At 39.4% G+C, this 12,033-nt stretch overlaps 2 protein-coding genes across 2 annotated transcripts; one reads left to right on the forward strand and one right to left on the reverse strand.

Annotated features, from left to right (window-relative positions):
• Positions 1-1,146: 1,146 nt before the first annotated feature.
• On the reverse strand, positions 1,147-8,130 carry LOC136707413 (probable U2 small nuclear ribonucleoprotein A'). Its single transcript, XM_066681469.1, has 6 exons — positions 8,000-8,130; positions 6,515-6,668; positions 4,885-5,153; positions 3,935-4,021; positions 3,738-3,815; positions 1,147-1,635 (listed from the first exon to the last, which is right to left on the reverse strand). The coding sequence occupies exons 2-6, from the start codon at positions 6,572-6,574 to the stop codon at positions 1,491-1,493; spliced, it is 639 nt and encodes a 212-aa protein (XP_066537566.1). The 5' UTR covers positions 6,575-6,668; positions 8,000-8,130; the 3' UTR covers positions 1,147-1,490.
• A 525-nt stretch (positions 8,131-8,655) lies between these two features.
• ppp1r15a (protein phosphatase 1, regulatory subunit 15A) lies at positions 8,656-11,719 on the forward strand. The gene is made up of 3 exons (XM_066681628.1): positions 8,656-8,846; positions 9,924-10,812; positions 11,208-11,719. The coding sequence occupies exons 2-3, from the start codon at positions 9,940-9,942 to the stop codon at positions 11,439-11,441; spliced, it is 1,107 nt and encodes a 368-aa protein (XP_066537725.1). The 5' UTR covers positions 8,656-8,846; positions 9,924-9,939; the 3' UTR covers positions 11,442-11,719.
• Positions 11,720-12,033: the final 314 nt, after the last annotated feature.

Below are 12,033 nucleotides of genomic sequence, written 5' to 3' on the forward strand. Positions count from 1 at the left end.
AACCATCCAATTCAGGGTCACGGTAGAGCTCACCTGGAATCAGTGGGCACAAGGCAGAAACACACCCTGAGGGGGCACCAGTCTTCAGGGCGACACACGCACGCCTATGGACACTTTGGGGTTGCCAATCCACCTACCAACATGTGTTTTTGGACCGGAGCACCCGGAGGAAACCCACGTGGACACGGGGAGAACACACCAAACTCCTCAAAGACAGTCACCCGGAGCGGGACCCAGACAGCGAGCTTATATCGTTTCGGCATAGCTGCTCGAGATGAGGGTAGGTACATGAGCTTTGCCTGACGTAAACAAGGACTGCTGACGTGCAGACTGACCAATTAAATGTTTACAGAGAAGGTTATCGACCAATAACGGTAGCTCTACAGTCAGACCGTCCAATCAGAACATTTTAGGCTACTTCACCACTGCCCTTCTCACTCACTCCGGGTCAAAGAGGACGTCTGGTCACCCTACGAGTGGACCGTCAACCAACTTTGCCCTTAGTGGGCCAACAGTGGTCAGCCATCTCCTTGCTATCAGGAGACTTAAACCCACAACCTCCAGACCCCTGGAGCTGTGTCTGTGACACTACCTGCTGCGCCAACTTGCCACCCCTTTGGACTTCACATGTTAAACCCCGTAGCCCATTTGACACCGTTAACAGAACTTATTTTAAATGTATTTTAAGTCATAAACATAACATTTAGTAGATACACAGATATTTATGTTTACCTCATCTGATTTCTGCCAAGTTTCTCCTAGAGAGACACTGAACTGTAGAGCAAAGGAGCTGTGTACTATCAAATAATGGATATTTATCCTGAACCTTCAGTTGGACTGGTGTTTTTATTTAAGAACTTATCATCCAGCATCAGTACACAACTTCACTAATTTTCTCATGGCTGAATGCTACCAGATCCTCATAGAAGGGTTCTGATGTGTATTCTAAAGCCTAGTCAAAACATTACAGACTTTTACTACAGCATAGATACGAAAACATCATTTTAATACAGTTTATGAATGGGTGAGCAGTGGTCTACAAGCTCATAGTCTTATAGTATATATCTGTTTCTTAAACCAGCCTCAGGTTTGTGTACACATTGACATAAAGACTATAAGGGATGTTTCAGACAGAATGTAGCTCAGAATGCAGCACAGTGTAAGAGAAAAGTGGTCATTAACCCATAAACAACAATATAATTTTATTTTAAGGAATTTAAAGAGGTGAGGAAATGGTCATGTGATGGTTATGATACATAAACACACACATACATCATAAATTAATTTCATAAGAGAAATAAAATACAGAAATGTGACAGAGGCGCCCTTTTAGACGGTTCTGATCACAAATATGCAAATATGTACAGGCTTGCGTTCTTTTCTTAATCTTACAGAGGCCTGACTTTGAGAGGCTGGGTTGTAGTGAGATATTGTCAGAGAGTCTGGCATGCAGCCTGAAGCGGTCTGATGAAGCGATTAGCTGCTGGCCATCAGTGCTGGAGCTCCTTCTTCTTCTTGCTTCCCTCTCTGATCCTCTGCATCCTGTAGGTCTTCTTGGCAAGTGCTCGCTCTGTTTCCTGAACCTCTGTGTCATCCAGGACCTCCAGGCTGGGAATCTGACTGATAACATAGTGCCTGCACAAAGGAAAAGAGCCAAGTCCAGCTGAACTCAGGATGACCTTTATAAACTCTCTGAACAAGCTTTGAACTTCTAAAAAAAACTTAATTACACTTCAAATCTGGGAAAGAGATCTCCCTTTCATGAGGTTATTTCAGCAGATTTTTACATAACACGTTATATACAAACATATGTAAATATATAAACATTATTGGTGAAATATAACATGTTTTGGTCCTGTTATTTTCAGCTTTAAATTAATTTAATTTAATCTAATTTCTATTTTCTTGCTGAATTTCACATACTTAAAAAACTAAATTTAAAATGTGACATAAGATTTTTAAGTTTCCAGTAAGTTAATGCAGCAATTAATAAGTAATTATGTTAAGTTTATTTTTATTCCATTTGAGGATGTAGTAGATAAAGCATACGAAAGGAAGAAGCTGACATACGCAGATTTGGTGGCTGAGGTGAGAGAACGCAGGTGGCAGGCACATTTAAGACTGGTGGAGATGGGTGTTAGAGGATTTGTAGCTAAATCGGCCACATCCCTGCTTGTACAGTTTGGCATCAGGGGCCGGAAACTAAGGACAGCTGTGAAGGAGTTATCAGAAACAGCTGAAATGTCTATTCAGTGGCTGTGGATAAGGAGAGCACAGATTACTTGGGGAAATACACTGGAGTGGTGCTTTTGGGATTGTTGGTGATGTAGCATGTAATGTTCACATGGAACTGGTGGCACTGAGCATGCATTAACGGTGCCAGTGGGGCTAGGTACAGCTTTAGTCAGCAGGGAGGCCAATGTGGATTTACGTTTGTTAATGGTTAAGGGTAAGGTAGGACTGTAAAGCTGGCTTGGAGGGGGGTGGGTCTGGGATGCCAGACTTCATTGTTGAGCCTTCTGGAGGTGTTGTGAGCCTAATTCAGTGAAATACTGACAAGGGGAGGTGTCGGCCTGATGACCCCTGTGAAGAGCTAGTGATACAGTGACTGGTTTGGGTACTCATGGGCTGGGCTCGATGAGTAACCGTAGTTGTTAAGGATAGCTGGTTGTTAATCAGATCATAAGCAGTCTTAGTGTTGAGGTGTAGGACTCAACAGAAATGATGTGGCTGCAAGTAGGAAGAGAGTGTGGTGGGCCCTATGTGAAGCTCTAATGGATTGGCATTTTATATGGTGTATGATTATAATTATACATTCGAATTTGCAGATACACATTTTCTGATGATGTGCACTGATTTTCACTTAGAAAATGGCTTTTTTATTCCACTTAGAAAAGCTATTAAACCAGGATCACCTTCTATCGGCACATGGCTAAAAACATTTAATGTTGACTATAACATCATATTTATAGTGGGCCAATATTAAGGAAAATACGTTTTCCTTAATACGTAATTCAGTGTCCTTCTTTAAAGACTTGGCTATGATTTATTTGCACTATAACTGATATAATTGGTTCCCATTCAGTCTACTCTTTTTTATTATTTTCTTCACTGTCATTAACATCATTTTGACTGGGAATACTTTACATAATTTGACCACCAGGTGGCGAAATAAACCTATGTTGTCTTAAAGTTTTATGGTGCAGAGAAACATATTCATTGCTTTAATGTGAAGAGGCACAGAGAAACATTTTGTACATTGTACTGCAAATTGTAGCAGATATTTTATTGAATTAATTTGTTAACTTAAACAAAATCATTAAAAAAATAAATAAAAATCCATAGAACTTCCCTGTGTAAAATCTGAAAAAGAGAATTAAAGATCACTAAACAAGGGGATCTGCTCTTCATCAAATTTACATTGAATAAACATTCATTCATTCATTCATTCATTCATTATCTGTAACCGCTTTTCCCGTTCAGGGTCGCGGTGGGTCCAGAGCCTACCTGGAATCATTGGGCGCAAGGCGGGAATACACCCTGGAGGGGGCGCCAGTATAATCATTCATTCATTCATTCATTGTCTGAAACGGCTTATCAAATTCAGGGTCATGCTATTAAATAAACATATGATCTAATATTTTTAATGGTGAAAAATATTGTGGCTCCTAATCATTGAGCTCATTTAATGGTTTTATAGGACAGACGTTTTGTTTACAGGCTGGGCTGTGGTTTACCTGTAATCAATATACTGCATGAGACTCCCACCATTAAAATAACTGGGGGCAGCTTCATTGTTCATCATGCTGAGTATCCTGGAAATACAGCAGTCAACAATATTTACTACGTTTTTGTTTTTTTAGTAAGTACAACCATTGTTGAAGTGCTGAGATGTTTTGCTTTTGATTATAAAACATAATGAGATGTGGCCTACTTGATATTGGGGAACTTGGTGCGTATCTCCTCCACTATGATGGGCAGATTTCTGATCTTGTTTTTGTTGATCCACAGGGTAGTGAGACTGGGCATGTATGGGAATTTAACATGAGCGCTGTAGTTGTTACTGTCCAGGATGAGTGTGCTCAATTTCTCCAACTCCACCAGAAGAGCTGGGCTCCGTTAGCAGCTGAGATAAGGACATACACCCAAAGCCAAAAAAAAAAAAACTTCCATGACTGCTCTCTAGTAGTAATCTCTTATTTGACCCTGCACATCAAAAAAGGCCTTACATAGGTCATTTAGGCTGCAGTACAAAACCAATAACACCCACACCTCTATAGGAAAATAAAACATACGTTTAAATAATTAGTAAAATATACGGTGTGATTTTCTGGTTCGCTCACTGTTAAAAAACATCTGAATCAAGTTGGTGATTTAATTTAATGGAATCCACCACTAAGGTCCAAGGTGCATCAGTCTCATCTGACCTGACAGTATAAGTTAAAGGATAATTCCACTGGTTTTTCGAACTATGTGAAGTCACTTTTAAAAACACCTTTATAAAACAAACTAACAAACAAGAACATGCATTTTCTGTGTAGGACTATTTTTCAGTGAGGATTATTTTATCATTTCATTTAAACAATTTCTGCTTGTTAGTTTTCAGAAACTACATTTCTGTTACCTATCATCATTGCTGAACAATTCTGAGTCTCTAAATTCCTCTTGAAAGGCAAACTTCACAGCTGAATTACCCAGAAAATCCACGGGATTCCCTTTAAGCTCTCAATGTTTTTCTTACAAATCAGCATGTTTTCTTTGTCATTTTACAGCAATTTAACATAAAAAAAGAATAATTACGATTTTTTGAGGACAATCTTTGTACTATATTAAGAATATATATATATATATTTAGACAAGGAATATGTGCAGGTTAAAGGATACTCATCCAGCAGGTTATAACTGAGGTCCAGAACCTCAAGGGTGTCCCTCTGCTCCAGAATCATGTCATATGGGATCTCCAGAAGGCCCTGGTAAGCGAAGGAGAGCCTCTTTAAGCCCAGAAATGTGGTAGGGCTCCCTGGGAGTAAAGGCCCTTCCTCCACCACAGTGCCCTCCTCACACTCCTCCTCACATTCCTCCATGTAGTCAGCTCCCCACCACGGCATCAGGACACATATTGACCACCACCTAACCAGGCTACAACCACCATCCTATAAACATATGCATCAATATGCAAATGATCCACCTAATGATGTCCAATTAGGATTATTTGATTTAAGTTTCTACACCTAATCGAGTCATAAATCAGTTATATATCAACGGGTTTTCAACCTCTGGGCAGTGCCTCTTTCAAAAAGCAGTCTAGACTAAAACACACTTTACTACTTCAACATGAATATGTATAAGGGGAGACTACTGTCAACAGAGAGTATCCTTGTTTCTACACTCACTGTCCATTCTCTCAACTCCACAGACCCTAGAGGAGAATTTTGTAGTTCTGAAATTACAGTCGGTTGCTCTGCATACTTAGTTAGCCTCCTTTCACCATGCTCTTCAATTGTCAGGATAAGCACTGGACCACCACACAGCAGATATGATTTGGGTGGTGGATCATTCTCAGTGCTGCAGTGACTTTGACGTGGTGGTTGCTTGTAAGTGTTTGTAACACTGGTATGAGTGGATCAGACACATCAGCGCTGAGTTTTTAAACATTGTGTTCACTCACGGTTGGTGGACTATTCACTTGTCAAGCAGTGACACCGAAGGGCTTAAAAACTCCAGCTGCACCCTTTTGAATGTTTCCCTCATACCAGCATAACCGCCATATTGGTGTCACTGCAGCACTGAAAATGACCCACCACCCAAATTATATTTGCACTCTGGTAGTCTTCTGGGGGTCTTGACCATTGAATAACAAGGTGAAAGAGGGTAAACAAAGTATGCAGAGCAACAGGGGGACTACAGTCTTTAATTATAGAACTACAAAGTGCTTCTGTATGGTCAGTGGAACTGAGAGCATGGACAGAGAGTGTAGAAACAAGTAAAATTGAGTTACTTTCATAATCGCAAACAACAAAACCAATCAATTTTAAGTATTGTTGCTATTAATGTGATTTCCATATATAGAGCATAGAGTCTGGCATGTATCTATATCTGTATCACTAAAAAATAGGAATATGTATTTGACCCTTAAATATTCTTTAAAATGTTATTTTGATTTGCATCCAAGTGTGCAGATATTCCAGTACAAATCTTATCTATAACAGTCTTGTAATATAAAAAGCCTTCTTTAGATGCTAGCAGGTATAAAAGAAAATGAATAGTATTTCTCCTGCCTCCAATCCATCATTTAATTTGATTTCAGCAACTGCTATTGTTTCAGTTTCTATAAAAGACATGCTTTCAGTTACAAAGAATACAGTATGCAGGTACTAGCCTAAAAAATACATACAACTGGTACAACTAAAGAACCCTAGTTTATGACAGCGAGACCGCTGTCACAAAAATGATCTTTTAGAAATATATGGTAGATGTCACACCCAAATATCCCAAAATCCAAGATCTTACTCACCAGTGTTAGCTGGGTTAGGAGACGATCGCTAAGTGCAGGGAAGGTCTGCTCTAAACACATAAAGGCCTTCTTTCATGACTGGAGTCAGGATCACAAGATCTGGATAATCACATTGCCTGTTAACCCCTTCCTCCACACCATTTACGCCAGTTTACTGAAATGGGTCAAACATGGAGTTTGTTGATGTTGTACAATTGATTTCATTTTTAACATTTTTGTTCAATTCTCTGCACAATTTTAGATCCATGTGCTGGCAGAGCAGCTTGAGTACATTATGGCATTGCATAGATTTAATCAGTGTGTGGAACTGTAGGAATTAAAGGGATAGGACACAATTCTTCAAAAAGTGCTTCATCAAACCATGACCTTTTGTGCCCTACCAATGGGGGCATTGTCAATGTACTTTTAACCTTAGGATGGAAATTAATTATAGTCTGAATAACAATCATCACAGTCAGAGTAACAGTCATCATAGTCAGAGTAACAGTCATCATAGTCAGAGTAACAGTCATAGTCAGAATAACAGTAATCATAGTGAGAGTAACAGTCATCATAGTCAGAGTAACAGTCATAGTCAGAATAACAGTAGTCATAGTCAGAGTAACAGTCATCATAGTCAGAGTAACAGTCATAATCAGAGTAACAGTAATCATAGTCAGAATAACAGTCATCATAGTCAGAGTAACAGTCATCATAGTCAGAGTAACAGTCATAGTCAGAGTAACAGTCATCATAGTCAGAGTAACAGTCATAATCAGAGTAACAGTAATCATAGTCAGAATAACAGTAATCATAGTGAGAGTAACAGTCATCATAGTCAGAGTAACAGTCATAGTCAGAATAACAGTAATCATAGTGAGAGTAACAGTCATCATAGTCAGAGTAACAGTAATCATAGTCAGAATAACAGTAGTCATAGTCAGAGTAACAGTCATCATAGTCAGAGTAACAGTCATAATCAGAGTAACAGTAATCATAGTCAGAATAACAGTCATCATAGTCAGAGTAACAGTCATCATAGTCAGAGTAACAGTCATAGTCAGAGTAACAGTAATCATAGTCAGAATAACTGTATAGGAATTCACTGACATATTGCTTTAATTTTTTTCCTGACATGTTACACTAATTAAAACACAGTTTTTAACATTGTTTACTGATGAGTTTCCCAGACCTAAACATAGAATTCATTGTTTCAGTTGAAACATTGGCTTGTTGTGCACTCTTTGGGACTGAAGCACATCAAAAACCCAACTATAATCGCTTAGATAACTGACCCTAAGTTATCCTAATGCACAACAGAATTCAACTGAGGCTCGTCACAGAACATGGCAGGATGCTGATTGTTAGCTAAATCAGTTCATTGGTTTGGCAGCAGTAATGGCAGTCATTTTTCTATGAATTTATTCCTTTAGTTTGTCCCCCATTTGTGGGATACTTTTGGCAACATCACACAAAGTATGAATATAAAAACTAGAAAATATTTACATGGTTTACAGAGAACAGTTCATTCCTTCATTTATCTCCTGTCACCACTTCAGCCGGATCAGGGTAAGGTTTGGATGCTGGAGCTTTCTAAGAACAAAAGGGCATACGTCAGGAAAACCACGAGGATATTGTGCTAGTTCAGTCACTCACAACTGTGCACAATGTGACACACAAAATAAAAACACACGTCAGCTTGATTTTTTGGTGAAGATTGATATTCACAGCCTTGTTTTAATGGAAACATATCTCAGACTATGCCCTTATTTATAAAATACTTTTATGAAGTGTATATATTGTAAACAAAGTCTTTGTTGATTAATTAATTTTTGTTTTCAACTCAACGATTTCGTTTAAGTGTCTGTTATGTGAATGTCCCTGTCTGGTGTCTGTGTTGGTTGGTGTTGTGTTGTGTACATGAAGGAGCTGCGTTGTTGTTCTGGTTTCACTCTCCATATTTGGTCATGATGCAACTCCGGCTCAACCCCGCGCGCTGGGCGGGGAGTTTCTGGAAAAGTAAAGAAACTACTCAGCTCTTGCGTGACGTCCGCTGTTGCTATTGGAGACGCAAAGTAAATCCCGCCCCACCGAGGTGACGTTTTCACTCAGTATATAACGTCCAACTGTCAGTCAGTGCGTCATTTCTATTTACAGACAGAGAGAATGAAGCGTATGAAATAGACACCGAGCGAGAGATGTTTATGAACGGAGCAGACACCGAGTACACATTCGACATGGAATCACATCATTCACGGTACACGAAGACTGTTGTGGAGAATATCAGTGAATTCAACTTCGCAGCTCGAAATCTCCGCTGGAGCGACTGTCAAGCGACTGGCTGATCTTAGAGGTGCGTTAATGTTATTTTGTTGACATTTCTAGTGATTCATGATGTTCTAATCAATTCCAAACGTCAGTTGTTTCAATAATCTGGATTACATAGGAACGTATTTCGCTAGAGTATTTAAGCTTCCACTTCTAGTTTTGGACAGGGTTTACTTTCTCTACAAAATATTTTTTTTCAGCGTAAACATGTTTGGTGTTAATGATTGCTGGGTATTAACGACATATTCATAATTTAATTAAGAAGCACGTCCGCTTTGTTTATCGTACTTGTGAAAACAGTTGCCTAGGTTACCGCCTACGTTAGTGTAAGCACGTAGGAGCTGGCGCGTGTGTGGTTTGGAATGTGATTCCCCGCTCTGAGTGGGTAATCATGAGGACCCTCCTCTTCCCAAAAGTCTGTAATCTTAAAGAGAAGTGATATTTTGGAATGTTTCTTTTTCTTTTTTAGATTTTGCCTATCCCTTTATTCCTTGTGTGTGTGTAACTTACTTGGCCAAATAAATCTGATTCTGATTTACAAACAATATAAGTATATTGTGCTTATTATATTACAGTAATTTAACGTGGTTTCGGTATGCTATGACAACAACCCAAGAACATCAGGTTTCTCTTACAGCCCCCCTCCATCCATCCATTCTCATAAAAAACTCACATGAAGTTGACGGGTTGAGTTCCTTAGGTTTATGACGTTAGGAATGACATATAAATCTAATCTGATCACTGATATAAGAGAGAATTTTGCCACTTTGGTGTTGTATTAAATTTTACTGTGCCATTTCCTTACAATAATTGTAAACAGAAAAAATAATACTGTTGCAAATCATATTCATTTGAGTTGGCAGTTTTGATTTGTTTGACGATTACTAGTTTAGGTTCCCATTTCTAGTTTAAACCATGCAGTGTGTTGTCATCATCAAGTGTTTTAGGAGGCACTTTAACAGTAAATTATATTAGCAGTAATAGTAACTAAATAGTGTGTAGTCACATGATAATAGTGACTTAAGGATTTTCAAGAAAAGTTATGATTGATGTTTGTTTGAAGATCTTGAATTAACGTCATAATCCCATTGTATTCCTACAGAGTGACTGTGACTGCTATGGCACCATTCATTTCAGATCAACATCATCCATCATACTGGTTCATGACCAAGGCAGTTCAGTTTGATCCACCTGTGAAGAACCTTGAGCATTCATCTGACATGAAAAGGACGAGTGAAAACATTCCTCTTAGTCTATTCACTGTAATGCCTGTCCTTACCGTGTTTGAGAGAATTGGACTTCGCCTTTGGGAAGCCATCAGGAAAGTTATCCATCGCTGTATGAGTGTTACAGAACTTCTAAACTCCAGAGTTTTCGTAATGTGTGGTGGAGAAACATTGGCAATGACTGGCGAGTCAAAGAAAATCACTGTGGGCTTGCGGGCCCAAGAGAAGCTTGGATTTGAAGCTAGTAGCAAGGAAGTAAGACAGACCAGCATGGGCAAGAATTTACTGGGTCTACAGATGAATATCACTGAGGAGCCTCTGACCATGTCTGATGAGATTGCAGATAATGGAGGTGAAGTGGTGCTTTCAGACTGGCTAGAATGGGAGTCTGAAGAAGATGAGGAAGAAGATGGTAAAATGAATGATGATGTCCTTGATGATAAAGATCAGGATATGGAGGAGTCTTCTGGGGATGAAGAGGAGACAACAGATTGGAATGATGAAGAGGATTCAGATTGGTCAGATGGTGAAGGGGATTCTGAAGCATCTACAGAGAGCACAGAGTTGTGGGAGTCTTTCCTGAATAGCAACGATCCCTACAATCCGCTCTACTTTACCTGTTCCACTGGAGACAAAGCAAAGTCTACAGACAGCACGAAGGACTGCAAAACCTCAAGGCCTCAAGTCAGTGAAGTTCAGAAGTCAACACCTGGAGATGTAGAAGAAAACAGTCCTATGGACAGCACAAAGGAAAGAGCAAAGAAGGTAGATTATTACACTATAACCTCATTCCACAAAGCTAAAACTGACCTAACCCTAACTGCAGCCTAGAGTTTCCAGAGACAAGCATTCCAGCAATGTTTCTTAAATAGAGACTTGTTTGGGAATAAGCTACTAAAGCAATCCTGTGCAAGAACAGTTTAAAGAAAACAATGACTTTTGCTATGACTTAGATGACAGCTGATAACCAGGTTTTTTTTAACTGTGTTCTTGTGTGTCACACCCAAAGATAAGACAAACATGTGACTCTCCTTGTGTGACAAGTGCGATAATTCAAAGACATAAGGAGAGATTAGTATATAGTCGTGTAAAATGAATTATGACCTAGCTGGTTATAGCACAACTATATAACCACTGATAACAGCTGTTTTCATTTTCAGGTGTGTTTCGGTGAGAGGGTCCAAGTGCATCACCTGGTGTCTTGGGGCTTTGCCAGCAGAGCAGCACGAGACGGCTCCTGCTGGTTGGAGCTAGCCAGAGACAGAGAGCGTTTCAGAAGGAGAGTGGAGAAAACTGGAGAGGTGATCAACCCCTGCCTAACAGCCCAGCACAGAGCCAGAGTTTGGGGCAGACTGCAGAGGGCGGCTGTGTCAGAACCTTCCTCAAATATTTGATCATGCTACTGATTTTCTACAATTACTACCGTTACTGAATGTTTGCCAAGGCTACTGTTTTTCTACAGTGTTTTATAGATTTACTTCTGCATCTAAGCTGAAATAGTTACCTCTTCACACTGAAGCTGCTGCACCACTGTTTTTAGTATCATTATCCTTTACATTGTACATTTTGTGTATTTTGTTGTTATTTATCAGTATTTGATGAAAGAAGTATTGGTTGTGTTATGTAGTAACGTGTTTTCATGTTAATAAACACTTGTCTATTTGGAATGGATGAGACGTGTTTTTCTCAGAAAGCTTCATAAGGGCTTGAATACACTTACATTTGAGGAACAGTCATTCTTTCCTCTGGGGTTAGTTATTGGGTTCAGCAAAGGGGTCAGTGTGTCCTCTGAGGCTTACAGACTCACAAGACATGTACAGCAGTGTGCAAAAGACACACACCACCTTTGCTTAATTTTAATCAAAAGGGCCAGGTTTTTAAAAGACATTAATGAGGGCATTAGAGGATAATCTACTTGCACAATCTGTATTAAAGTCAAGCTTTGACATATCGAATAGAATTTTAGCTGTTAAAACTTGTCTGTCG

The sequence above is a fragment of the Hoplias malabaricus genome, chromosome 9, assembly GCF_029633855.1.
Source record: "Hoplias malabaricus isolate fHopMal1 chromosome 9, fHopMal1.hap1, whole genome shotgun sequence".
NCBI classification, from domain to species: domain Eukaryota; kingdom Metazoa; phylum Chordata; class Actinopteri; order Characiformes; family Erythrinidae; genus Hoplias; species Hoplias malabaricus.

Coding starts and splice junctions, on each gene's coding strand:
- ppp1r15a (XM_066681628.1), top strand. CDS start 9,940: ATGGCACCATTCATTTCAGATCAACATCATCCATCATACTGGTTCATG. Junction 10,813..11,207: donor CAAAGGAAAGAGCAAAGAAG/GTAGATTATTAC, acceptor TTTCATTTTCAG/GTGTGTTTCGGTGAGAGGGT.
- LOC136707413 (XM_066681469.1), bottom strand. CDS start 6,574: ATGTGTTTAGAGCAGACCTTCCCTGCACTTAGCGATCGTCTCCTAACC. Junction 3,816..3,934: donor ACCAAGTTCCCCAATATCAA/GTAGGCCACATC, acceptor CTGTATTTCCAG/GATACTCAGCATGATGAACA. Junction 1,636..3,737: donor ATGCAGTATATTGATTACAG/GTAAACCACAGC, acceptor TCCTTTGTGCAG/GCACTATGTTATCAGTCAGA.